Consider the following 26,821-nt stretch of genomic DNA (forward strand, 5'->3'; position numbering starts at 1 on the left):
TAACTCACTGGAGCGAATTCCTGTCAGCTTTGTATGATGCAGGAGCAAACTGCTGAATGTTAAGTCCTTATTTTGCATCTCAAAGTGGACATCTCGACAAGGAAATGCAAAGCAGGTCATATTTTACCTCTTACCCTAAGGTGGTTTCATAGTCCTACTGTAAAACCAACCTCTTCTCGCAGACTGCTGGCTCAGCCCTGTGGCAGCGCTCCCAGGTAGATGCGGATCTTCCCTGCAGCATTTGAGTTAATTGTTAATGTAAAATCATAAGGGAAAAAAATTAAACCATCTTGGTGATTCCAGTAAAATTCTAGAGGAAAAAGGAACACTGACGTATTGTTCTAATCAGGCAGGCAAAAATAAAACTACAAGGAAACATACACGCATAGATTGGAAATTAGATTGAAACTTCTCCAGACCTCCATGAACCTTTGCTTTCATCAGAATACATTTTTATAGTGCCTGACGCCAGCTCTTTCAGAAGGAGTTCATTCTTCAATTCACACAACATTGATTATATGTACATTTATCCTTTCAGCCTCCATAGGCCATTATTGCAGCACACTTATAATTGTACAGAACACAATGGGTATGATAGGAAAATACAACTCAGCACGCTAACGAAACAGTAGAGATTCTCTACTACAGAGCTACAGAAACTTCACAACCACTTACTAATGTCTCTGAAAACATAAACCTTTGTAAGCGTTTCTATTCTTCAGAATTGTACCTTTGCTATGAATTTATATTAGAAGAATTTTTCACTTTGTTTGCCATTGAGTGTCACATATTGATTCAAATTCATCTTAATGTCACAGTGGCACAGTAGCGTTATTGTAAATATAGAGTGGTTTCTCAGGTGGATGGTTTGATGACTGCTTTGCTAAGCCAAACCAGGCATTGATTCATCTCTATGTTTTTTTGTTGTTGTTGTTGTTGTTGTTGTTTTTGTTTAATACCTTCAGTCTTCCAGTTGATTTGGTCTCTGCTGAACAGCTTCCTAACCAGCGCTGCATGCTAATGCACGTGTAATGTTATGCCTGTAATTAGGGACCTGCTGGAATTGCCAGTGTTATTATCGTTATTATTATTATTATTAACATATTATCATGATTCCTACCATAAAATCTGCCTTCCCATGCACAAAAATAAACCAAAGGTCCAGTCCTAATGCCAGACTACCTCATCTGGCATTGTGGGCTAATAGACCTGATGGTGGTGCTACAGCGACCACCTAAAGTGACTTTGCAACTTTCACCAAACTGTGTTCCTAACTGAGCAGAAATGTTCAGATACTTTGAGCTGGCAGGAATTTTGAAGTCCGCCTCTCTGTCTTCCTATCACCTTTTACATTATTTGTTTAATTGACACCAATCTTGGCGCACTGCATCTTCAGACTGTCCCCCACAAACAACCCAGAGAGTTTACAGTGCGTCAAAAAGTTTGTAGTGTTTGACAATATTTGGAATTGTACCAGTCAATGGGAAGTAGAGCACCTTTGAACATCCATTTCTCACTTATGGAACAATCAATCTGCACAGCTGCACAGTAGCTTTAATTGTTTTTTTTTTCTTCCTAGGTAACTCAGTCTCTCTTGGATAACAGCGACACCATGAACCTTCGCAGCCAGAGTTTGGCTCGAACACGTGACCCTTCGTGTACCGCTCACGGCTCCTTCAACAACCAGGGAGGACACCTCATTGTACCCAACTCTGGTAAACTTTCTCACACATGCAGAACAGCTGATCATCAGTGTGGTTACTGCTACTAATGCAGTTTTTCTTACTGTGTTCAGGCAGGACAAAGAGTGTATTTTAGGAGGCAGTGCTACTGCTTCTCACTTTTTGTCTGAACACATGTACATAGATTTCTCCATATTGGGTTTGTCGCACATGGCTGATTTTAAAAATGCTGTTTTTTTTAGGGTTATATTAAAAAATGAAAATGCGTTATATCACATTAGCTGCTATAAATGATGAGAATGTCAGCAAAATTAATACTGGTTTTAAAAGTATTTTAGATTTGAAAGTAAGTAAATCTACTGCAAAAAAAATATCCTTGGGATGTTTAAAAAAAAGGAGACTTTCTGTAGACTTGCGTAAGGATTTAAAAGCAGTGGGCAGGCAGAAATAATGAATAATGTAATCCATTGATAGGGAGAAGCTCTCAGACACTAAAACACTGCAGCACAATTCACTAGATGATATATTTAAGAGAAAGTTTTACATGGGTTGCCTTTAAAATTTGATTACTCAATAATTAATCATAATGTTAAAGTGATGATGGGTTGTGCATTAAATAATTCAGTTGTGCATGGTGAAATTAATAAATCCAATGATGAATCTCATTATTCCTGCCTCCATCCATTCTGCCTCCCCCGTCGTCCCTCCTGCAGGCGTGAGTTTGCTGGTTCCAGCGGGTGCTGTTCCTCAGGGTAGGGTGTATGAGATGTATGTGACTGTGCACAGGAAGGACAGCTTGAGGTGAGTTTTGTCTCTCTCTTTTTCATTTTTTTCCTCTCTGTGACTTTTTTTTTGCCTTTCTGTGTTGTTCCCTGTTGTCCCCATTTCTCTCTTCACCTCTGCGTCAGTTCGTCTTTGTCCTTCTTTGTCCGTACTTCTCCGTCTTCGTCTTGCGCAGCCGCTTGTCAGACCTGCGCCTGCATGGTTGCGTGGGGAGGCTTTCACAGTTTGACATGGGCTTAGGCTGCACAGCAAGGGATGAGTCATTGTTATTTATAGTGTATCTTTACACACCTTCTTTTGGTGATTCAGTCATCAGAGGTCAGTTAATACCACAGATTTCCTATATTAGTGCCAGAATTAAAATCACTAAGTAGCAGAGCGGAGGAGATTATAACAGAATATTTTATGCATTAATTATTGCCTACTTAACATTATAATCTGTAGAGTAATCCACATAATTTACAACATAGTTTAGAATCGGTGCTATTAAATGTGGAGCACATAATATCCATTATTCTAAGACATGTAAACCTAAAGTCATCTCCAGTGTGACCAACATTTTTTTTCCCCACTTCATGCCATGTTGCAGATACAAAAAGCAAACACCAAGCTTTTGACAACATATGCAAAGAGCTCACTGTTTCCACAGTAACTAACAGATTAGTTGTTATTTTTGGTATTACTTTAATCCTGTTACATGTATAATCCTTTGCTCCCAAACCCCGGGCATGGGTGAGGTAAAGCTCTCTGTGGGACATGAGAGACCGGGGAGTCAGGATGTGTTCTGACGGTGCTTCTCACTCAATGAAATAACGTCCCTTTTTAATTGGAGAGAAGTCAGTCATTTCTCTTTTTCTCCTCATAAACACAACTGAACCATTTATAGCAACAGCAAGCAGTAAATATGAGATTCATGTCCAAACATTTTCTCGCCTATATGTAGTGGTGTTCAGCAGTGCGGAATTTGTTTTCATTTGTTTTTCAGATATGTGTATCTGACACTTCTGCCTGCGCCCACACGATGGAAAGGAAGGAATTTAGTTTGTAATAAAAACAAATCATTAAAGAAATCTGCAAAAACATTGAAATATCCACAAAAGATGCTGTCAACAGTTTTTTGGAAGGACACATTGCTTATGATTATTTTAAGTATGATGTTCCTGTGCTGTGAGTACTACAAACTGAATTCTATTCACCTTCATTGTACCGGGGACAGCCTGTGACTGCAACACGCTTTGAAACAGCAGTCTCAAAAACTTGGCAGGTAAAACCAAAAGTATCTTCATGGCTGGATACCGCAAGGGGCAAATGAGGAAATATGTTCTTTAATAATTTAGGTGAACCAATTCTTTAAAAGCTTCCCCAAGACCTGAGCTTCAGGACACTTGTTCCAGCATGGTTCAGTGTACTCTCTCTCAAGCTCCATTCTAGCTTCGCTCGCATCAATAGCAGTCAATAAGAATTAAACCCCCTGCAGGGTGCTACAGTGTTAGTAACCCTTTTCTGTCCTTTGTCTCCATCTCTGTCAATAGCTGGCTAGCAAAAGTCACATAGCTACATTGACTTCCCTCAGCAACACCTGGCAAGCCACAGTTGTGGTTTAGCACATTAAGATTTACCTCTCAGGTGTCCGTTTTCCCGCCAACACACCTTAACGCATAAATTTTTGCTATTTGTGTATTAAAAGATACATAACATTAATTAACATATAATGACACTTTAATCAGTTAAGGGATAACTCCTGCATTAGAGAGGTCAAAGTGTACTGTTACAGTTTGAGTAGAGTTTTTATCTGTTAGCTTTTCCTGCCCATGTGAACCCTTCATGAGTCAATAATGAGCTCCAGCAGCTGAGTCGATAAAAATGCTAAGGATTAGTGCCCCCCTGACACAAGGTGGGCTGGAAAAAAAAAAAAAAACACTTTTAAAATTTTGATCCGTCTCCTCTATCCATATGGGCTCTTTCCCATCGATAAATATCTTCTACTACCTGCGGGAAGAATATGACTGAATAATGGACTACACAGAAGAACAAAGACATTTTTCATATGTATTTTCGTATTTAATTATTGTTCAAGAATGTAGTGTTCAATGTAATAATGAAAAAGACTAATACATAATAAATACTGATGGAGTTTGGTATGTATAATTTCACATTTATTCACACAAGATGAGCCTGCAGTATTCTGTGGCTGTACTGTTACGTACATTAGTTAGCAAGTGCTTGAGGTTCCAGTACTTGAATTTTCAAAGCTAAAGAGCCTGTGACCACTCGTCATTTGTTCTCAGCCCATGAGCTGCGAGCTACTGACTCCAGCTGAAGCCCTGCTGACTCCACTAATCATCCTCTGACTGAATTTGTGCTTCTCTTCTCTAATCTGTTTTGTTCTCATGTTCACATCTACTCTAAGATAGTTTGTCTCGTTCCAACCTAACTCTCCGCCTGCCTTCTTTATAATGCCTGCAGAGTTGTTTCACATATGAACGTTATGGCAGAATAGCACAGTCCGGAGGTTAAATCAATACGGGTTCCTGCAGATGATGCTCACGCTAACCAGTAGTCGACAGTGCAGCCCTCCCGTCGCTCTTTTCTGAAGAGTCATTTCACCTGTGTTTTATCTGTCTTTTCCAGACCCCCAGTGGAGGACATCCAGACGGTGCTGAGCCCAGTGGTGAGTTGTGGACCTCCTGGAGCCCTGCTGACCAGACCAGTGATCCTCACCATCCACCACTGTGCTGACAATGTCCAGGAAGACTGGCTCATTCAGCTGAAGAACCAGCTGGCCATGGGAGAGTGGGAGGTGAGGGTTCAACACTGTATCCTGTGTGTTTGTGTTTGTGCTGTTCCGCTAAATTCCGCCGGTTCACTGAGAGAATAGCTATCTGTTTGCTGCAAACAAATAGTGAGAAACTTAGATTTAGATATGTGATAATCCAAACATAAAGAAGTCAGGCACCTGCACACAATCACAAGCCAAATTATCACTACGCATGCACGGCACACCGTGACTCACACAACCTTTGTGTATATACACACATGCGTGTACAAATACATTATCATCTTCACCCAGAAGAATGGTCTGCATACACACATATAGTGAGGGAAAGAAAAAGAGAGGGAATTTGGTAAACATAAAGTGCCTACAGGCTAGTAGACAAGCAGGGGGTTGAAGACTCCTATCAGAAGCAATTTGTTATGCTCCTGCCGTCCTCCTCTTCTCTCATCTTTCTTCTTATGTTTCCATCCGTCCTTTTTTCTACCCTTCTCTCCTTCCCTCCTCCCATGTTTCTCAGTGTGAAGTCTCTACCTCAGCAATCTGCTTTTGTGTGTGTGTGTGTTTGTGTGTGTGCGTGTGCGCAACGCCGTGTGTGTTTGTTTCTCTGCCTGCCTGAAGAGTGTGTGTGTGTGTGTGTAACCTTGTGTGTGGGTGTGGGTGATAAGGCTGTCTTGCAGCATCACTGTGTCTACAAGGCTCCCGTATGCTGTCTTCTGTTGCTTATCACAGCTCAACACAATGTCTCTGCACAATTAGCCATGCATAAGATTGTGTGTGTGTGTGTGTGTGTGTGTGTGTGTGTGTGAGAGAGAGAGAGAGAGAGAGAGAGGAGGTTGGGTGCAGAGCGAGTAAAGACGAGAAAAATGAAAAGTGGAATTTCATCAGGAAGTCGATTTGTTTTTCTCTTATTGCAGTAGAACATCCATTTCCCATCAGAAAGTTTTCCCCAAAACAGGGAGAGGAAGGTAATTGAATTCCCCTCACATCAGGGGGAGCAGCCACAGTTGTGATTACCAGTAATAACAGATTCATACCATATTGCTTTCCTACCTCTTTGTATTGATTTGGCTTGCTCATCTGCAGGAACACAAATCCATGTGAACTGTGGTATAGAACTTAATATTTGCATCACACGCTCCTGTACAGCAGATCCATGCTTGCATCTGCAGACACGCACACGCAATTGCTCACCGCCACACGCAAAAACATGGTTATGTGTACGATTAATCATAGATTTAATTATTATATGAAACGATCACAGCAAGCCCGTGCATCCTCACTCAACCCAAAGAGCAATATGGATTTACAATAACAACACTGTGGCAGAGAGCTGTAGACATGATGTGAGCAACAGCCAGCAGAAAATCACAGTGGGACTGGACACATGCCACACCTGACAGCTTTGAGCAAGTGTTATCATTCTCCTAATGGGCACCTTGATTTACTTTCAGAAGCCACACACCCAGAAACACATTTACATTTCAATGCAGTGTCTCTATATTCTCAGTGTTTCAATATAGTATCTGAAGGTGAACAGAGGAATCCACAATGTGGTAAATCAAAAATCCACTAACTGGTTTTCTAAGATGAATTGCTAAGCTCATGAAGAGGAGTCTTATAAAAAAAAAGAACTGCAAGCCCAAATGACTCAAACTCAACATTTACAATTAGGGTTTCTGTTACTTAACAGCGATTTCCATTCAGCCAGCACAGCTCTACACCCATCAGTACTGATTTTGAATTGAAAAAAGTGTTTTTAGTAACAGTGAGGGGCATCAGTGAGAAACCCCAGCCTGCTTGTTCAGGGGTTGTTTGCATTAGTGGAAGTGGCTCCAAATTTAGGTCCAGTTTTGTTGTGTTAACAGACAGAATGTGGCTTAATGCCCATAAATTCTCGAATAAATCCAGTGTTCAAATAATGGCCAGGTCTCACTAAAAGCACTCTGTGTGAACAAATAAAGGCTGTTTCCCCCTTTATTGGGGATAAACAGAATTACCTGAACTGTGCCTTACTTTGTAAATCCAAAATAATCTCCATTTCCACAGTTTCTTTAACACTGATTCTACATTTTTTGTGTTTTCTTAATGTTAATGATGAAAGCCATGAGCTCTTTCACAATAAAAGCGTTCCAGGAAAGGAAGGGAGCCATGTCTCTGAACAACTGGACCAGAGTTTAATGTGAAACACATCAAAGACACGTTGAGTTTGCAGATCAGTAGACTGGTTACTGTGTGATACTGTATACTTATTACCTATTTCTGTTTTCATTTGGGATATGTTAAGGCTCACATTGTAAGTTCAGCAACAGAGTTTCTCAGTCACCCGTCGTTGATCCAGCATGGCGCCCTGGAAGTCTAAAACTGTGTGCAACTTTGTGTGTGCATATGTTTCCTACAGGATGTGGTGGTAGTGGGAGAAGAAAACTTCACCACCCCCTGCTATGTGCAGATGGACTCGGAGGCATGTCACATCTTAACAGAGACACTGGGGACTTACTGCCTGGTGGGCCAGTCAATCTGCAAGGCAGCCGCCAAGAGGCTCAAACTGGCTGTTTTTGGACCCGTCTCCTGCACAACTTTGGACTATCACATCAGGGTCTATTGTCTGGATGACACACAGGATGCACTCAAGGTAAAATACTAAAACAACAGAGATCAAACGAACCTTTTTGTTCGCACAGATTTACAGACCGTGGTTATATGAAAAGAGTGTCCTCAGTATGCACAGTTTTTTTGATTAATAGTGATGGTAAGCAAGCTCTCTTTGATATTAAAGGCTGAGTGCTTTGTTGTGTTTTTTTGGTCCTGTCTCTTTTTGACCACACACGCTCAGAACCTTTCCAGGTAATTTGCATTTGAAATAAAATAAATTATAGTTGTAAAGAAGTGATTGTCTAGAGTCATAAATGGAAGTTTACTTTTCATCTCTAGTCTTTTGGAAATGAGCTGAGAAGCGGTAAACAAAACAGGGTCAGGCAATGTCAAAATAACAGTGCTTTAGAATTTAAACAAATTCAAAGCACTGGAGGGACCATCTGATACGGGAGATTAACATTGGTAATTTATGCATGCAATGATAAGTCAAGTGTCATTGTGGCACACGGCCACGCACACGCTCACACAAACAGCGCTCACTCCCTTTTACCATTGCAAACAAGCAATTGTAGCTTTAAAACAAAGTTCAGAGGTGGACTTTTTAATGATGGAGGCTGTGTAGTGTAATTGATCGGTTTGCGTTTCAGAACCGAAGTCTCTGCAGTATATCTACAGTAGAGCTGCTGCGTAGGAAGATGATGGGAAGGAGGAATTGATTATTTTGAGAAGGCTGGAGGAGGCATCAGAAGTCATACTGATAACTTATTCTTCCATCAGAAAATAACTTTGCATCTGCGCGTGTGTTAATTTGTTCACTCTATATGCATAGTTCACGAGCCTTTATAAGATACGGTGGTGTTATCACTGTGTGTGTCTGTAGGGCACAGATACTTTCTTAGTACTCTCTCCGTGTGGGCTTAGTTGGTACAAAGAATTCAATTTGAAAAAGATGAACAAAAATCCCCACGGGACTGTGTGTGCAATGCATTATTATTATTATTAACTGCAGCACCACTAAGTAAAGTATGCTGCTTCCTTTGGTTCATGTAATGGACAGAGACATCAAATGGTATCAGTATGAGTTTTAAATTAAATGATGCTTTCCCCACTAAGCAAAAAAGTCACTTTAAGTGCAGTGAATCAAGTTTGGACTCTGGCCTGAGTGAGGTGGTAAAGAGGATGCACAAGGAAAAGTAATGATTGTTCTCTTGACTTGCTAGCAAAAGGAGGAAGGGGACAAAGATGGAGACAAAAAATGGGCTACAAAATCAGAAATAATTAGAATTCAATTTGCTTCTGTGTGTATTATTTTCATAAGTAATGCATTGAGGTCATCTTCCAAAGTAAATGGAAGTGATTTAATTTTACTATCTTACATTAAAGATATGCTTCGTTTCCCACATCTCATAACAGCAGCACATTGACTGGTAGTGTATTATTAATCAAGGTTTTTATTGGGCATCTTAATGTCTATCTCTATTCAGTTCAGTGCAGTTAGCAGATTCAAGCTTTGTTCAAATCCAAGGAATGCAGCCACTGAGTTTTGTGATGATATCATAATGTAAACTCTCATGTGTTTCATGTGCCGTGCATTTCAAGGCAACATCCAAGATGGCATCGTCTACTGTAATAATGCAAGATGAATTAAAGGCTTTCTGCGTTCTCCAATGCTGTAGGAAAAAATGAGCGAGATTAAGTAGAAGCAAACTTGAGGAAGTTTGAAGTAGTTATTATTTTTTGTGGGATTTTGTGTAGGAGGTTCTTCAGATGGAGACCCAGATGGGAGGGAAGCTTCTGGATGAGCCAAAGACTCTGAACTTTAAAGACAGCACGCACAATCTGAGACTGTCAATCCACGATGTGCCGCACACATACTGGAAGAGCAAACTCATCGCAAAGTATCAGGTGAGAGGGATGCACTCATACATATGCACCTAAAGACATTTTATGTGGTACCCAGTACAACATACAGTATGTACAGTATTTAATGATATAATACTTCTTATATTTAGTCAATGTGCATTTTTGTTTTTGCCATGCAAGCAGCATGACTCAGCGCTGGTCATTTTTCTTGAAGCTTTGGTTCAAAGTAAATACATTTTTACACAATTAGTCACTTTGATTAATTCCCACATATTATAAAAGTGACCAAAAAAAAGAAAAAAATCACTAAGCCCCTCAAGTATTCCCAAGAATTCGAGATTAGAAACCAATTTCATGTTTTAAAAGATGCAGCCATCATCATAACCACAGTCAGCTATGACACTCACTTGTCTGTACATGTGCACGTTATATGTGCTTTTCCTAGGAGATCCCGTTCTACCAGGTGTGGAGTGGCAGCCAGAGAACTCTTCACTGCACCTTCACCCTGGAGAGACTGAGCGCAGCCACCACAGAGATCAGCTGCAAACTGTGTGTACGGCAGGTGGAAGGAGAAGGACAGATCTTTCAGCTCAGCAACACACTGGAGGAAGTAAGTTTGCAGAAATCTACATGCGCGCAGCAAACCCTGACACTCATTGTATTGGTTATTGGCTGAGAAAACTGCAAAAAACAACTTTAACTCACACTGATACTGAGGGATATAATAGCAGATAAGAAAAAGAGACAGACAGACAGAGAGGTTCCTTGTACTGACTTCTGCATTCCCAGACTAAAGGTCTTAAAGTCACCAAGTTTTTCTCTATTTATCAGACAGTCAGGGTGCCTGCTATGGTTCTGTGACTCTGTTCAATCATTCATACTGGGGTTAGAGGTCACATAACACGAGAGGAATAACTCGTCTTTGATTTTCTAGGCCATGTAACCGCAAAGTCACCGAATGTGTGTGTGTGTGTGTGTGTGAACAGTTATGATCCCAGGTCAGCCAGTTCTTTTGCCACTGCTTTGAATTCTCCTGTGGCATTCATGGGTTATAGTCGTGCACTTTTTCTAACCCTTGTTAAACCAGATTAGTAGGGCAAAGAGAAATGGATTTTTATGAAGTTACAAGTTAGTTCTTAAGACTGACTGATGTATATTTGTTTACCATGTGGAAGGATTAGTCTACACCTGCTGACCGTACTCACTGCAGTCAGTGAACTTGTCTTATTTTCTCTTCTGTGTGTTTGCTGAGTCTTTATTATCAGTAACTGGAATAAGTGGCAGAATACTCAGTTACTAAAATAACTAACAGCTGCCAACCAAATCTTAACCATCAATTTGCCTCTGTTTTCACTCCCCCGTGTCACCTGCCCTGTCAGCATCCTCCCGTTTTCTCTCTCCCTCACTCTCCTTACTCTGAGGACTGGGTCTGAGGACGCCACAGTGAACGTGAAATAAATGTTAGCAATAAACTAGCACTTTAATTAAACAAACATTAATATGCTATTTATCATGAGAAGGTACAGTTATGCAGTATACTATAGGAATAAGCAGTAAATGAAGTGCACAAGTAGTGGTGGTTGCATCGTTTCCCGGGCTTGCATGCATATCCTTGAGTTGTTATTATATATAGTCAGCGTTAACTTTGAGGACCGTAAAAGTAGATTGGAACATCAACTCTGGCAGTAACCGCTATTGCTGTAATACCACAGTGAAGCCACGTTAACTGACTGTTCAGAGCAATACCGGGCACATTTTGCATCATTAATCGAGGACACTTCCTGTGTCTCTTAACTACTGTGAGTCCACAGATTGACCAACTTGAGCCAAGAAGACAGAAACAGGATGAATGTAGGTCTCTGAACATAAATGTCTCTCAAAGTGAAGGCAATAAGTGACCTATTTCAATAATTCGGCGAGCGACTGTGATCTGATCTCATGCAGCAGACGGCTTGAATCTGCAAACTGCAGGACGCAGTGAAAGAAGTCGGTTACCTCACTGAGAAGTTGGAGATTTGCCTCCTGTCGCCTGCAGCTTTTCATCTAACAGCACACTGTGACTGCTCCCTCTTCTTCCATCACCTTAAAGTGATCTGCTGTCAACAAATGCCAAAAATGGCTGTTGTTTTGTAGATGCATTTTTGATGAACAGAGATCAGCGCCGAGCTCGCTGACAAACACACTGCATTTCCTGTGACTACTTCACAACAATGCTTTAATGTCTGGAAGAAGTAGGAAATGTTCAGTTTGTATTAGCAGCAATACAGCATATACAGAACGTTGCCACAGATAACCAGGTGTTAATATATAAATACTGCATTATTTTCATCAGTGGGCCATAGGCTCAATCACCATTATTTTGACACATTTTGCAATAGATAGATTTTTCTTTTTTTGGCAAACAAAGAGCCATTGAAAAGTTTCTTAAGTTGAGTTGTAATCCATTTTAAATGGGCCATCCCTCATCTTATGTATCTTATAAATGGAAAGTTTGGCATTTATGGCGATTAGAGCCAGAAACTGAAGGAATACTCAGTGAGTCTCTTCGTATATACACTAAATAAAATGCTATAGCCCCTCAACCAGCCCACAGTGTCCTGAACAATGGAAAGTAAAGCAGGTTTAAAGCATTCATTATTTCAACAAAGAAACAGTACCTTTCCGTCAATCATCCAATCTGCAGCAGCAGAGAGCTCTCTGCTGTAAAGTGGGGCTAAGTAGACACAGTAAATAGTGATAATTCACATCAACAGTGACAGTTGCTGTTTCCCTCTGCCATGCCACAGTCATTAGACCACTGCCTCCTTTAAGGCCAGGAGTGGCAGATTAATGAGATGAAGGTTTAGAAGGAGACTTGAGATTGACAGCCAGAAGAGAAAAAGAGGGAGACTGCTTGGAAGCGGATCTTTGTCTTTCCTTTTTTTGTGTGTTAATCAGGAGATGTATCAGTACTGTAATGTAATGTAAAGTAATGTGCACGCTTCAGAAAACTGAAATAAACTGAAATAAACCAACAACTGCGTTTTCTTTCTTTTTTGTCTGTCCAGGAGGCCCAGTGCATAGACACATCCCTGATGGATCCTGCAAGTAATATCACAACCTTAGTTGGACCCAATGCCTTCCGCATTCCTTTATCCATCAGACAGAAGCTGTGTGGCAGTCTCGATGCACCACAGACCAGAGGCAACGACTGGAGAATGCTGGCGCACAAACTAAACCTTGACAGGTGACTCGCATGCACCCGTTTTTAAAAGAAATCATTTGTTCCCTGTATGCTTTCTTTAGACATTTTGCTTGCTTTAAAACATCATTTAGTCAGGATAAAAAAAAATGGATGGCAGCTCATCAAGGTGGCCTGTCTGACCTTTTTAACAACAGAAGAAAAGCTTCTTTAGTGCTAGCAGATTGAATCAGCTGAAATGAATCAGTCTTCTTCCTGTTCTTACTCTTTTACTTAAGAAACCCATGGGACTCCTTTACTTACAGATGAATGTAATGTAATAGAGGAAAAAATAGCACATACTGATACCATGATCCAATTATCAACTAACCATGTTAGGTGTATGTGACTGACTTCTTTTCCAATAGAAATTACATCCCTACTTTATGTGTTCAACGGATCTGCTCACTCAGTTTCAACACCTTTCACTATTTTGAACCTGCATCCCTGTGGTGTTTAAAAAGCAGAAGTGCTGGACCGCCATGCTCATAAATAGTTAAGATGTGACTGTCTATTTGCATGTGACTCACAGGTAGCATCCCTCTATGCCCAGGTGTGTGTCTTGATGATTCAGTCTGGAGGTTCATTTGCCAGCAGCTACCAGTGCAGAAGCAGATTACTGAGAGGATAATTGGGCACAAGTGCACCTTGTTGTCCTAACAGGCAGCTAGCTCACAATGCAGTTTGTTAATGTGGGCACCAAATATTCCAAATCTGTGGGTGAAAATGGACAGTGAGCCAAATTGTTGTTTGCTTCCACATTTCCACTAAAATCCACTCTTCAAAAGGAGCATGATAAAATAGCCCACCACCTTTTTATCCTCTCTACCCCTGTAACTGCAACATCATGTCTGATTGACTTCAAAGTATGACTCATGCTTTGCCGTCACAGCCATTTCACCTCATATAACTTTCATAGTCATGAAACAGAAGGCTGTGCAAAAAATATATTGTTGTACACATTTTGATCTATTGTACTGAGACAAAAACAAAAGTGGATCTCAGCTGTTGAGTTCAGGTAACAGCAGGATACCCAATGTCAAGTCCTGCAGACAAACTGAGACTGAGACAAAGTGACAAAGACAGACAGTAATGGAAATATCTTATTAGATGTTTTGAGAGAGAAAAAAGAGGAGCGGATGTAGAAGTAGAGAAAGGAGCAGAGGAGCGACGTTCATGTCTCTGTTTGTGCTTAAACATAACCAGAGTGTGCCAACAGTACAATCACAGGATTACCAGAGGAACAGAAAGTCTCATTTTTATCCCCATGGGACTCAAATCTGATGGCTTTTCCACTAAAGCAGCACTGGGATCTTTGTCACAAATGACTCAGCTTCAGACTTCTCCTCTGCAACCATTGTGCACTCAGCTCCCAACAGCTTTGGTACTATTCAAATCTGTTCTCCCTGTGGACATGTCAGCAGATCCTTATGCTTTCTCAATGTGTTTATTTGTTTAAAATAGTTCAAATTGAACATATATACTGGCAGTTGCTCTAAAACAGATTCTCCTGCCTATGAATGTTTATATGCTATAAAGTGAAGGATATTTCTTTCTAAAGCATTAATTATAAATAAAGGAGATCATCTGTTGCTTTTGCATCACAGTGTGGTACGTAGAAAAGGTTCACTCTTCATTCTTTTATGTGAGTATGTTTTAGACACTGCTGTTACATATGAGGATATGCAGGCACTGCTGCAATTTCTTTCCTTCCAGCTTGACTCTTCCTAAAGTCTTTTTCAAGGTGATTTTGTCATTTTGTATTTTAAATTTTCTATATAAGCTTTTATAAAAACTGGTATCCCAGATTACATAACCGGTTATCATTTCTTCATATGACTGGCATTTGTGTGTTTCTTTGTTATCAATAGTATTATTTTCAGTTTTTGATGTACTAATTCTCTCTGATGTTTGAGATTCGATTCCCAGTTTGAAGGCCTGTTGCAGCCTGTGGCTTTAGTATGAGGTTATTGTTCCGTCTTTTGAATTTGCCCGACAAAGCTCCATGACCAGAACATTACATCTCGAGAACCTTAAAACAGGCATAGTGACATTGCCAAATGTTTTGTCCCTCATTGTTACTCCAGGTACCTGAACTACTTTGCCACCAAGTCCAGTCCAACAGGTGTGATCCTGGATCTCTGGGAGGCCCAGCACTTCCCTGATGGGGACCTAAACGAACTGGCTGCCGTCCTGGAAGAGATGGGTCGCAATGACAGTAACTTCGCCTCCATGACAAAGGAGCACTGACCAAGCAACATGGTTGCACTCACAATGGCAGAACTCTGGAGACTATTACATGTGAATTCTCTACGGTTGACACCGCAGCGAGGGCAATGAGGCACCGGTTATACACCTGTGTTATCATGCCAACAAGGTAACAGAGCGAGACGTGCTCGAACTGATGTTGGAACTATATGTATCTTTGTGTGTTTATTTGAGCAACATTGCAGTGTTGTTTGCGGCCGAAGGAGAGATAACCCAACCTAAAACACAAACAGAGTCTATCAGGAACAAACAAAACATACGTACGCCTAAAAACAAAACAAAAAACAAAAACGACCTTGTCTAGTGTAACACTAGTAGATCTCTTGCTGTTACTTTTTAGAGAACAAAGAGAAGCAGAGAAAAGAAAAAAACTGACCTTGAAAACCTCTATTGGAATGGAACAGAATCATAAAGAGAGAGAAGGTAAACTGATTACGAGTGGGACGAGGTGGAATGGGGAAAAAAGAGAGAGTGAGTTAGAGACAAGACTCTTTAGTTAGACAAGAGTAAACACAGAGAGAAGTTTAAACTGATTACAAAAGGGAGGGAGGACGTAAACATAAAATGATGGAAGAAGCTGCATCTGTAAGACCGGGATGGGAAAAACAGATGAGGAGAGAGGGGAGGTTGAGGCGTGATCCCATTCTTCTCTCGTGAGCCTTGGCTGTACATGTCTGCCGGTACAGTTTGTTGTCTTTATATCGTTTCCTAGGGAACGCTTTATGTATTCTGCTGTCCATATGTGTGGATCATTTTCGGAATTTGCTACACAGTCAATCAAGGACCCTGATCAGAAACAAGCCAGAGACAACAGGTTTCCCTTCTTGGCTGACATCATAAAACAAGTTTGAATTTGTGTCATATGTATCAGGTTTGTGGAGATGTATTAGTATGTTAAATCATCCAGGTTTAATTTGTGCCTCTAAATTTCTTAATGAGGTCAATCCAAACATGAGTTCCTACATCATGATACTCATGATGGGTGCAAGTAGAAACTCATGTTTTTTTTTCTTCACCATGTTTAATAGTGCGTGGTTGCCACAGACCTACAAAATTGTCTGTTTTGAGGTATATTCAACATTGCACTTATGATAAACAGATAAGGAAGACAGAGTATGCACAGTATGCGATAATGCAATACATTAATATGTTCGTTTTAAAGGAGTCATCATTTACTACTTTTGGAATGGTGAAAACAACTTATTTTGTAAACAAACAAACAAAAAAAAAGCGAAAAGGTTCCGTCCTTCCAAAGCCTGTAGTGTTAAAATGATGATCTTGAAGGTCCAAATGCACCTCAAACTAAAGTCAAGTGTTAGCATACCATCTGCAGTGACCCTGCTGCATTATTCCTCCCCAAAGAGGAGCTGATTTTATGATCCAGGGTGGGGAACTCCAGCCATGGCTACCATATTTAAGTTAACCTCGACCTCAAATCCTGGAGTCTCTCTGATATACTGTTGAGGCTTGTTTGTGAAAAGGGTCCCAACTCGGAGACAAGACAGGGGAAGCAAAAAGGGATGAATTACAAGTGGAAACTCAAGTGTTTTTAAATACAGTAGTAAAGAACCATAACATTATGTGATAATGAATTAAATACAGGTGATATCATTCATTACCGCTAAATGTATCCTGTATACAGATTTTATCAATCATATTTTCATTTACTAAAACATATATATCTTTACATATATATAGATATGGATATATCCACTATATATATCTATACATATATATATGTGTGTGTGTGTGTGTGTGTGTGTGTGCGTGCGAGTCTTTATGTTTTTCTTCAATTTCTTCAGTGTCCCATCGTGACAGGATGTAAGTTGTTTTATCTACCATTAGGCCACACATGATTTCATTTATGATCACCACCATGACTTTGCTGGTCACTAGCACCATCCAGTGGCTTTTGAAGAAGAATAACAGCATTTATGTTTTTTATTCTTTTGCTTTTCTTTTAATTTTTTGATTGTCTGAAATATGTAAATACATGATTACATAATTATCATTCTAATGACCTTGTATTATCATAATATGTTTGTTCAGTGGTCATTCTTGTGTTATTTACATTAACTTTTTTTCCTTTTAAAATGATTTTTAGGGTGTGGGATAAAATCTGTAACATATCAGTTAGTTGCCCTTTGTCTAAAACAATGTTCTGTTTGCAACTAACATTCCAAATCATGGTGTATTTGTTGAGAAAGTTGCAATTTAGAGCTGAAAATCAAGACACCAACCAGAGGGGCTCATGTAAAATGAAGTGTAATATATTTGTGTTTTGCAGAACAACATTGTGAACCAATGCTGGCTTTCAAATGTATGCAGTGACTCAGGTCAACAGTGTTTGATGAAAAAGATGCAACAGGCTGGCTTTGGGGACAGAGAAGCAGCCTTATTTTTAGTGGCTTTTGAATAGTTGCCCCTTGGGATAAGAAAAATACTCACTATGTAAAGGACAAACAGAACATTCAGTTCAATGGAAAGATGTGTAAAATATTCAAAAACTGGAGATATTTCTGCTCTGTACAATGGAAAGACGCCATATGAAACTGAACATCAGATACGTAGAGGAGATACTGAGGAGGATATTGTAGGGTAATCCAAGTAGGCTGACAAACAAAGGCTGAGTTAACATCGCAACAAAAGGTCAGACTTTTACCTCTTCACGACGGATTTCATCTCGTGGTTGTCCACGCAGGAGGAAGCCTTGAAACATTGATTTTTCGCATTGATTTTTCTTTCTTTGCTCAGTCTGTCAGATATGTGCCAGTTAAAAATCCGGCCCCTTGTATCGATGTTAAACCTGTCACAGTGGACACGGAGGCCTCAAAATGATGTGTGGTTTAATTTCCGAGAGTCTTGTGTCGACGTAGGTTCTCAGTCATCCGGGTCATGGACTTCAACTTCAGACAGTCTTATTAAACAGATTAGAAACGTTTAGGGTTACATGACGGAGTGGCTGTTTTGTATGTTTTTAAATGTAACTGCTGATGTCAGATGTGAGGAAATCAAAGGGTAGAGTTTTATAAATTGCGAAGTTAAAAGCCTAAAACGTCAAGTTATCAATTCGTTTTGTTTTAGAGCAAAATGTGAAAACCAGACTTCACGGCAATGTCTCGTCACACAACGTGATCGTCAACATTTATTATTAACTAAAATGCAGAATACAAGATCAAATTTTGAGTGGTGGTGCGTGCACAAGGAAACAGTTGTTTAAGAGAAGTTACTAGTTGGTGCGTACCTTCACCCAAAATTTGACCCTCGCCATGATCCAAGTCTACAGTTTACTAGCAGGAGTAGACTAAAAAGGGGAGCAAATGCAGGCCTCCAGATGGTGATCCTACCTGATGTGAACATGAAGAAAGTAGTGTTAAGATATCAGTATGTACAAATATTTTCTATCCACAGTATGTACAGTTGTGTACTGTCAGCTATATTTGGCAAATTTGAGAATATAAAAAAAAGAGCAGTACAGTTAGATACTAGTTTGTATGTTAAGAGTTTTTTATTTAAGTTTCTTTCCTTTTTTGTAAAAGCAGTGTCTACTATGCAAACTTGGCATTGGTTATCATGATAGAAGTCTAAAACTAGAGCTGTGCTTGTAAGTGCATTTTTATTTTACTATCAGGGGTGATTTGATTTGATTAGTGCGGGTTAGTGTTGGTCCATTTTAGCTAATTCTGGCACGCTTCATGATTCTTGCTCAATCTTGCTGAATGCTCGCCTCTCTATCTCCTCTAATTGTTTTCTGTACAAAGTGTAAGAAAGAATTTTTAAGACAATTAATAAATTATATTTATAAGCAACGCTGAAAATGTGTCATGGCATACGTTGGATTATTTCTACAGAACTCGCCAACAATGTACAAGTACAGTGTGTACTGTCAGGGGAGAACCTCCAGAAATGAAATTTGTAGACCATGAATATATACATTTGGCTGCCATTACTTTGATTTTCTACCTTTCTTTTCTATGAAAATCGTGTTTATCTTCAGGTTTCCAGACTCAATAAGTAGTTGGACAGAGTTTGCTGATGGTGATTAAATTGAAACAGAAAATCCTTGTGGTGTCGCTGTTTAAACACGCTGTGTGCTCAGCAACACTGGTGGGTTGTAATGAGGCATGCTGCCTTTAAAAAAAAACAAACAAAACAAAGAAAATACAGTAAGAAGCATTGCCAAGTTTCTTGTTAGTATGCATCTCATTCAGCCACCACAAACTGTGCATCAGCCGCGTGGATGAGTGAAACACTTTATTGGGGGAATGTTCAACCTTTTGACTGAATAAAAACAACAGTGTCTCTCACAGACAGCTACAGTAGGTACAGATTAAATAAGGCACAACACCCAGGAGGAAAGAAAGGGCATTTAAAACACAACAAACCTGCAACACCTTCAACAGTGACAAAGCAGCCCATTAGTTTAGTTGGCAGGAAAAAAAAAATCATTGATCTGAAGGAAAGTTTATCAAAGGTTTAAGGCTAAAAATGAATGGATTAATGCCATTTGAGGGAAATCTCAACTACCACTGCTGTGATGACAGACCACTGTGTGGACCTAATAGTCTGCTAACGGTGACAAAGAAAGGTCCAGATTTTGCTTGGGAACCATTTCATTGTGAGGCAGTAAGCTTCCTGTTACTTGACGGCTTCTATGTGAGAATTTGTATTGGTGGAGAATCTTGCCTGGCAGAAGCCAGATGGTGGGTTTTGTTAATGACTGAGTTGTCATTTGCTTTCAGTGTGACAGCTGCGAGTGGTTTACTATGGTGACAGAGTTCAACATGTATGATAATTTACATGTATGAAGCAGCCCGGCGGCCTTCTGATGTCAACAGGGTAATTCTGGTGCTGTGATTGCATATTGGGATAGCTGGCTGGCTCATAGTGTGTTTCAGTGTTGCATCTTAAATGAAGGTTTATGTATAGCTGCCTAAAACGCGCATATCCATCATCAGCTTTGCTATGGGAGCCATTGTATTACTCCAGGTGACTGAATGATAGCATCCCCCATGACAAACGACTCGTGGTACCCCTAAGCTAATACACACATTTATATTAGATGACTATATTATCAAGCAAGAAGTCACCACTATAGTTAGAGTATGACAGTTTCTGATTGCCTCAGACTCAGACTTCCTTTTCTGTAATTGCTGTGGGGTAACTACAGATGGCGCCATCCTGCCACAGTCGCTCCGTTGCTGTCGTGCCCCCCTCTCCTGATGCATGTTTTATTTATTGGAGGGCAAGAAAACACGGAGGCACGTAGACCCTTAATCCAGAATGTGTTTGGACATATGAACTTTATTTTTCAGTCTTAGAGAATTTTGAATTTTACATGGAAAATATGCTTTTGCAACTTTCATATCCTGTCACAGCTCAAAAATACAGGTACAGTTTTTTTTCAGTGTCTACAAACATTACCAGCATAACAAAACTTTTAAAGCCTCAAAATACACTTTTTTTTTCTGTTGCATGTCAGTCACCGTAAAGAAGAGCTGTCAATTTAAGTGATAAACAATGTGTTCAGTCCAATTTCAACAGTAGTGAGGGTGACAGAGTTTTGAAAGGAGGTGTCACGCTGCAATAACAGATTGCACTAACGCACATCCTTTCCATTCTAGCAATCGGACCTTCATCTACAGGTAGGGTAGCTTTCACAGAAAGCAGTGTTACGATATTCCACTCACCATTCAGTAGCTCATTTTTGTATCTCTGCAGCTACTGTGCCAAGTCAAACTCAACCTCTTTCTCCAAGGACCTTTGGAGCATGTGACCAGGAACATTTTTTAGAGTCCTCACCCTAGTCTGAAATGAAAATATCTCGACTTCTCAGACGGACAGAACAGGGCCGTACAAGGCGTGACTGTTTTTGATTCTTTGAGGTTTTAGGTAATCCTGTCCTGTAATACATTTTTAAAGGGAGACGTGGATTGCAGAGTTCTGGACATCTGGATTCAAAGTTTGTGATCCTTTGATCTCCAAGTGATGATCTTGCCTCCTGTACCATCTCCTTTTCCCAGGAAAAACGGATGGTGTGGCCTGGACCACAGCCAGTGTGATTGTTAATGCCCTTTCTGTGTGTGTGTTTGTGTGTGTGTGTGTGAACACACACCTAGCAGTGCTCGCTCACAGCTTGATATCCTGTGATTCTGACATCTTGGCAAGTGTCTTTTTGACCCGCAGGGCTGTGAGGCGGGAGGCTGGGTTGTGGGCCCAGCATTCTGACATCAGCTTCCCCATCTGTCTCAAACACTGAGCAGATACAGAATTATGTTAGGAAGGTCATTCCTTTGGGTGTGTTTGTGCATACACACGTGTACATGTAGCATACTTTGATATATTTTACCTCATCGCTGGTCCATCGATTAGGAAAGGATGGTCGTAGTCTCTTTATGCAGACCACCTCTTTCATGTCTTCATATGAAGGGTCTGTAGGAACTAACTCATGGTATGGCAACTGGTACTCTTCAAGGATCCCTACAACAAAAAAGTTACAGAAGAAACATGTTGTCCCTGTGCTGTTTGATGCAAAAAATTCTGTCAAATTACATCCCAAAAACATTTCCAAAATCCATACCGTATAGCTCTCACTGGAGAAGTCTAACCTTTATAAGGTGTTTCTCAAATAAATAAATGCATAAAAAGTATATTTACTGTATTTACCTCCAGAGACACAACGCCGTGCAATCTCCCAGAGAATAAGCCCAAAGCTGTACATGTCAGCCATGATGTACGACTGAAAATGACTTTTGTTCAGAGTCTCGTCCAGGACCTCTGGAGGCATGTAGCGCTTTGTACCGACTTTAGTGTTGGGAGGGATGTCGACCTCATTGGTGTCGCTGTAGAGTGAAGAGATCAAAGAAGCCGTTTTAAATTAAAGATGAAATAGCCATTCACATCACTGAATCCTTTGAAATGACCAAATCAGTCAGTACAAAAAAAAAAAAAAATACTTTGACGCATGTGCATTTTCGACCTGCTGCCAGAGCCTAAATTCAGTAAAATATGGATTCAAGTCAAGAATTTAAGATGACCATTTTAAGCAAATAGTAACACTGCAAGAAGTCAGCTCTCAAAAACAAGTTGCACTGCTACTAGAAATGAGACTGGCTTGCTAAAAGAAAGAATATAATCTCAGTGCGTGACGTATAGCAAGATTTAAAAAAAAAAATTCTAATTATAAACAACAAACACTGTCCATTTACTAAAGGTTGTCAGATCGGTTCTCGGACCAATAAATACACACAGTTCTGTTATTAATATGTGCAGAGGTGAAAAGAACAAAATGCTTAAAAAGAAATTCTGTCTTCCACAAAGTACTAATTCTGTTTTACCAGTAAAAAAAAATAAAAATTAAAAAAAAAAATCAAAGTTACAAGTTTTGATAACTTATGAAGATTACTGTGACACTCACCTAATAAATTTGACTGCCAGGCCCAGGTCAGCTATACAGCAGGTCCCATTTCTTTTCACCAGTATGTTCTTACTCTTCAGATCCCTGTGAGCAATGGCAGGTTTGCCCTGGGTGCCAAAGATCTCAGTGTGGAGGTGACAGAGGCCTGACACAGAGGAGTAAGCCAGTCGCAGCATGGCTTTGTTGTCTAGAGTGGTTGATTTGAGGTAGTCGTACAAGGAGCCATTTTCATGGCAGTCGGTGATTAGGTAGAGTTGGGTCCAAGATCCAGTTCCTTTAATATCAGCAGCTATAAAACCTGCAAACGGAGTGGGCATAGAATGATGTAGCAGTAAGGGCATTACAATGAGGTCAAAGAACCAAGTTCTTCCAATTGTAAATGTCCACATCACTGTCTGAATTTCATGAAAAAAAATTTTTATTTTTTTTATTGTGAATTTCATTGTAGCTTTAGCTCTAATTATTAGGGCACACATTATATACTCCTAATTCTGTCTTCACTGTTAATTATTGCTGTTAATTATTATTATTATTATTGAGGGGAGTTACTTTTGAATTGAACTTTTGTCGGTGGATTTGGTGACTTAAAGATGAAAGATTCGAGTGCTCAACTGAAAAAATAAAATGCAGTATCAACTGTAGAATGTAGCTTCATGCATTGCAGCATCTAGCCTGTCTTAGGGTTTACTTGCAAGTGATCTTTTGCCCCACTGCTTAATTACTATGCGTCTTGTAGTGTTTAATTATGCAAGCTTTGGTTTGCAGTCTGTTGTTGTCAGCTTTATAAACTGTTGTGCACACGGTTTCTTGGTTATAATTGATCTGTTTTGGCAATGACTGCACAAAGGGACACAGTGTAGCTCCAACTGTGACATATTTTTTTTCATTTTTTGTTTTTTTATTTGTTTGTCTTTTGCGACAAAATTATTATACTATATATATTATATATGAAATATATACTGCATTATATATATTGCACAAAATTATTAAAATTAATCACCAATTCATCCATATATTCGTCTGAACACAATTCATCCACCATATAGATGGTAATTTCAGGATTTTATAAGGATTTCTTTAAACCCTTAAAAAGGATGACAAAATAAAAAAACAAACAAAAAATAAAACAGACTAGAATCAGTGACAAGAGAGGGGCAAGATTTGAAGAAGCAACGAGATGAGGGTGACGAGAGTTAAACAGAGACACTGATCAAAGACAGAAGTCTTACCCAGTATGTTCTCATGTCTCATTAGGACAGTCTGGTAAATCTCAGTCTCTCTGGACCAACTGGCCTCGTCAGTGGTGAAGAAAACTTTAACAGCCACCTTTTCTCCCCTCCATTTGCCCATCCACACCTCTCCATACCTCCCCTTGCCTATCTGCTTCACCATCTGGATCTGCTTGGCTATGGTTCTCTGTACCTGAGGCAAAAGATGGATTAGGGTTAGGTTACGTTGCATGGTAGCATCTTTTTAATCTAACAGGTGTTTGGCTGCAATACGCCCATCTCACCAATAGAGGGAGCCCCGAGCCTGAGCCCGAGCTTTGTGACTGCTCTATCAGGTCCTTCAGAGATTCTCCAGGGGGACTGTAGGTCTCATCCTGCTCCAGGCCAATACTGTACCGAGGACGAGACTCCTGACGCTTATACCTGCAAAACGCAGAATTATTCTCTTACTAAATAATAGATGTCAAAAAATATGTATTGTAATAACCAGTGAGTATCTTCAGGTATTTATGGAACGATGCTATAAACTGTAGCAAGAACGTGTGTGTGCTTGATAGTCACCTGAAGTAGCAGAAGACAATGATTGCAACCAGTATAATGCTGCACACAGTGACTGAGATCAACAAGGCCATGTGGTGGATCTTTCCATCTACGTAGACTAGAGACAGGGGAGATGAAGAGGTGAGAAAAAAGGTGGGCGGGGGTGGTGACAGAACATCAGTAAGATGTAAAAGAATAAAGGACCAGGCTAAAGGTATGAAAAGATGTGAAACAGATGTCAGAAAAAAAATCAGTCACATTTGTCTTTTTATACTCTTTTTGTCAATGATCCACAATAATGTCACAAGTATATGAAACATTTTTTGCTTAAGAAACTAATTTTTAAAAAAAGGGAATCGAAAAAGAAGTCAGTCATCCTTGCAAGTCACTTAAAAGAACCGGTGTACAGTAAATCAAGCACAAATCATATTTCACTCATCAATTTTTCATTTTGTCCTGGCACACACTCTTTTTCCCTCAAGGGCCCAGTCAACACTGAGAGGAAGCCCTTCGCCTAGTCGATGAATTCCCTTCCTGATCCAATCTGATAGGGTTTCAGATTGATGACTCTGCCCTCGATATCTGCTGTGGCTTGTGATTTCCCTGGGAATCTAAGCTTACTGTCTCTCGAGCACACAGAAACTCTCACGCTCGCACACGGAGTATAGTGTTGTACACAGAAGAGACCTCAAGTTTTCTCTTGACACCCAGCAGCTTTGGCGAGCTGCAGCACAGTTTCACTCCCACTGTCTCCTCCGCGTTAGACATCTTTGACTTTCCAGATAATGTCATGATGCCTCTATCTCTGAACCCTTTGTGCTGTAACACCATCAGTCACAGCTCTTGGCCCTGTCCATATCAATGTCACTGTCATCTGCCAACTGGGGAACAAGTGGCTCCTCAGAACCTTTCTTGTGTTTCACGGGAAAGAGAGAGTTGCGGAGGGGTGACGGTGCATGAATAAACTTACGTGGAGGCTTGAGCGGTGGCAGTGTAGGATGCAGGTTTTTGTTACAGTAATCTTGGTCCGTGCAGCACTCTAACGACCTCCTTTGACGGGAGCTCCCAGTGTCCTGGAAGACAGAGAACTGTTAATTTCACCCCTTTTTATACTTTCTGTGCTCAGCTGTTGACTGTATGTTGACTGTTGTAATCAGTGATAAAACAGTTAACTGACTGATCGGGCAGAAGAGATTTTAAAACAAACTCTTATTTTTGATGGTTGGCCGGAAAAAAACGAGCCACAAGTGTGTGCCACAAGACGCAATAGGGACATATTTTGAGGATTGCAATCTACTCACCCTACACTGAAACTCTGATCCAACCAGCCCCAGGCACCCTGCAGTCTGGACAGGTACCCCTCCCTCCTCCTCCACCATGGTAAAACAGTAGCCATCCGTCCTGGAAAACAAAAATTAGCTGCAGTAAGTAAAGCAACCGCTTGCACAAAGTTATAAAATGCATAAGTGCATGTTCCTGTGAACATGCACATATGCATGTTCAAATACAAACATATATATATCCATTCATCCATTTTCTATACCGCTTATCTGTCAGGGTCGTGGAGGGCTGGAGCCTATCCCAGCTGACTACAGGCGAGAGGCGGGGTTCACCCTGGACTGGTCGCCAGTCAATCGCAGGGCAACATATACAGTATATATATGTAAAAATAATAGATTACTATTATTTCAGACCTTAGGCCAGCTGAGATGGTGGACAGCACTGTACTGTGTGAATATCAGTGCTGTGAGCATGTTGAGCGTATTTTTTTTTCCATACCTGCATGTATTATTGGTTGAATCTTCAGGGCAGTGGTGATAACAGTGACACCACAGGAGTCTTTGGGAGGATGACGCAGGAGCTGTGCTGCCACTCGACTCCTTCCCGTTCTCCACTGCCTCCTTGTTGGATGCTCTTAGCAGCATACTGTCCAATATGTTGCCTGTAAAGCAGCCAAAAGTAGGAAAAGTTTAGTTTGGAAAAAGACAGGAAAAACATCACATTTGCTAATTATAAAACACTGTCGAGGTCAGGCGTTGCATTATGAATGCCAACAAGTGTAAGGACTCGTGCTGCTGCAGGGTGTTGAAAATAGGGAATATAGACAAAATAAATAAATATATAAAAGATGCAATACAAACATGTTAATATTAGAAAAAAAAATATTGCATTATATGTCAGAAGGAGCAAGGAAATATATCATGTATTTAACATTCAAAGAAACATGCTCCAACACAAGCTACGCAGACTCCAACACACTTCAGGTGCGCTGCTTATTTGCATCCACTGCTGTAACACTACAGGCACTTCACTGTTGCTGCTGTTCATGTGGCATGTCATGAGCATGCTACTTAAACATGTTTATTGTTAGTCAGTGTTTTGGTTTGTACGTGAGTCTGATTGAGGCCACTCACAGGCTCCCTCACAGATCTCCTACATGTTTTCACA

The 26,821-nt window shown here is 40.2% G+C and overlaps 2 protein-coding genes across 4 annotated transcripts in view; one reads left to right on the top strand and one right to left on the bottom strand.

Annotated features, from left to right (window-relative positions):
* unc5ca (unc-5 netrin receptor Ca) overlaps positions 1-19,005 on the top strand; it is a 173,731-nt gene extending 154,726 nt beyond the window's left edge. For both annotated transcript variants that reach the window (XM_046387556.1, XM_046387558.1), the window contains 8 exons: positions 1,580-1,715; positions 2,396-2,483; positions 5,097-5,265; positions 7,640-7,873; positions 9,592-9,741; positions 10,145-10,309; positions 12,747-12,925; positions 15,007-19,005. In XM_046387556.1, the coding sequence (XP_046243512.1) occupies positions 1,580-1,715; positions 2,396-2,483; positions 5,097-5,265; positions 7,640-7,873; positions 9,592-9,741; positions 10,145-10,309; positions 12,747-12,925; positions 15,007-15,169 (1,284 nt within the window). In that variant the 3' untranslated portion in view covers positions 15,170-19,005. The remainder of the gene's footprint in view (positions 1-1,579; positions 1,716-2,395; positions 2,484-5,096; positions 5,266-7,639; positions 7,874-9,591; positions 9,742-10,144; positions 10,310-12,746; positions 12,926-15,006) is intronic.
* A 1,466-nt stretch (positions 19,006-20,471) lies between these two features.
* Positions 20,472-26,821, bottom strand: part of bmpr1ba (bone morphogenetic protein receptor, type IBa) — a 63,543-nt gene continuing 57,193 nt past the window's right edge. For both annotated transcript variants that reach the window (XM_046387560.1, XM_046387559.1), the window contains 10 exons: positions 26,153-26,315; positions 25,675-25,774; positions 25,344-25,446; positions 24,395-24,491; positions 24,118-24,256; positions 23,834-24,026; positions 22,605-22,902; positions 21,854-22,029; positions 21,537-21,667; positions 20,472-21,442 (listed from right to left, as the gene is read on the bottom strand). In XM_046387560.1, coding sequence (XP_046243516.1) covers positions 21,317-21,442; positions 21,537-21,667; positions 21,854-22,029; positions 22,605-22,902; positions 23,834-24,026; positions 24,118-24,256; positions 24,395-24,491; positions 25,344-25,446; positions 25,675-25,774; positions 26,153-26,315 — 1,526 coding nt within the window. In that variant the 3' untranslated portion in view covers positions 20,472-21,316. The remainder of the gene's footprint in view (positions 21,443-21,536; positions 21,668-21,853; positions 22,030-22,604; positions 22,903-23,833; positions 24,027-24,117; positions 24,257-24,394; positions 24,492-25,343; positions 25,447-25,674; positions 25,775-26,152; positions 26,316-26,821) is intronic.

This window comes from Scatophagus argus, chromosome 4 (genome assembly GCF_020382885.2).
Source record: "Scatophagus argus isolate fScaArg1 chromosome 4, fScaArg1.pri, whole genome shotgun sequence".
In the NCBI taxonomy this organism is placed as follows: domain Eukaryota; kingdom Metazoa; phylum Chordata; class Actinopteri; family Scatophagidae; genus Scatophagus; species Scatophagus argus.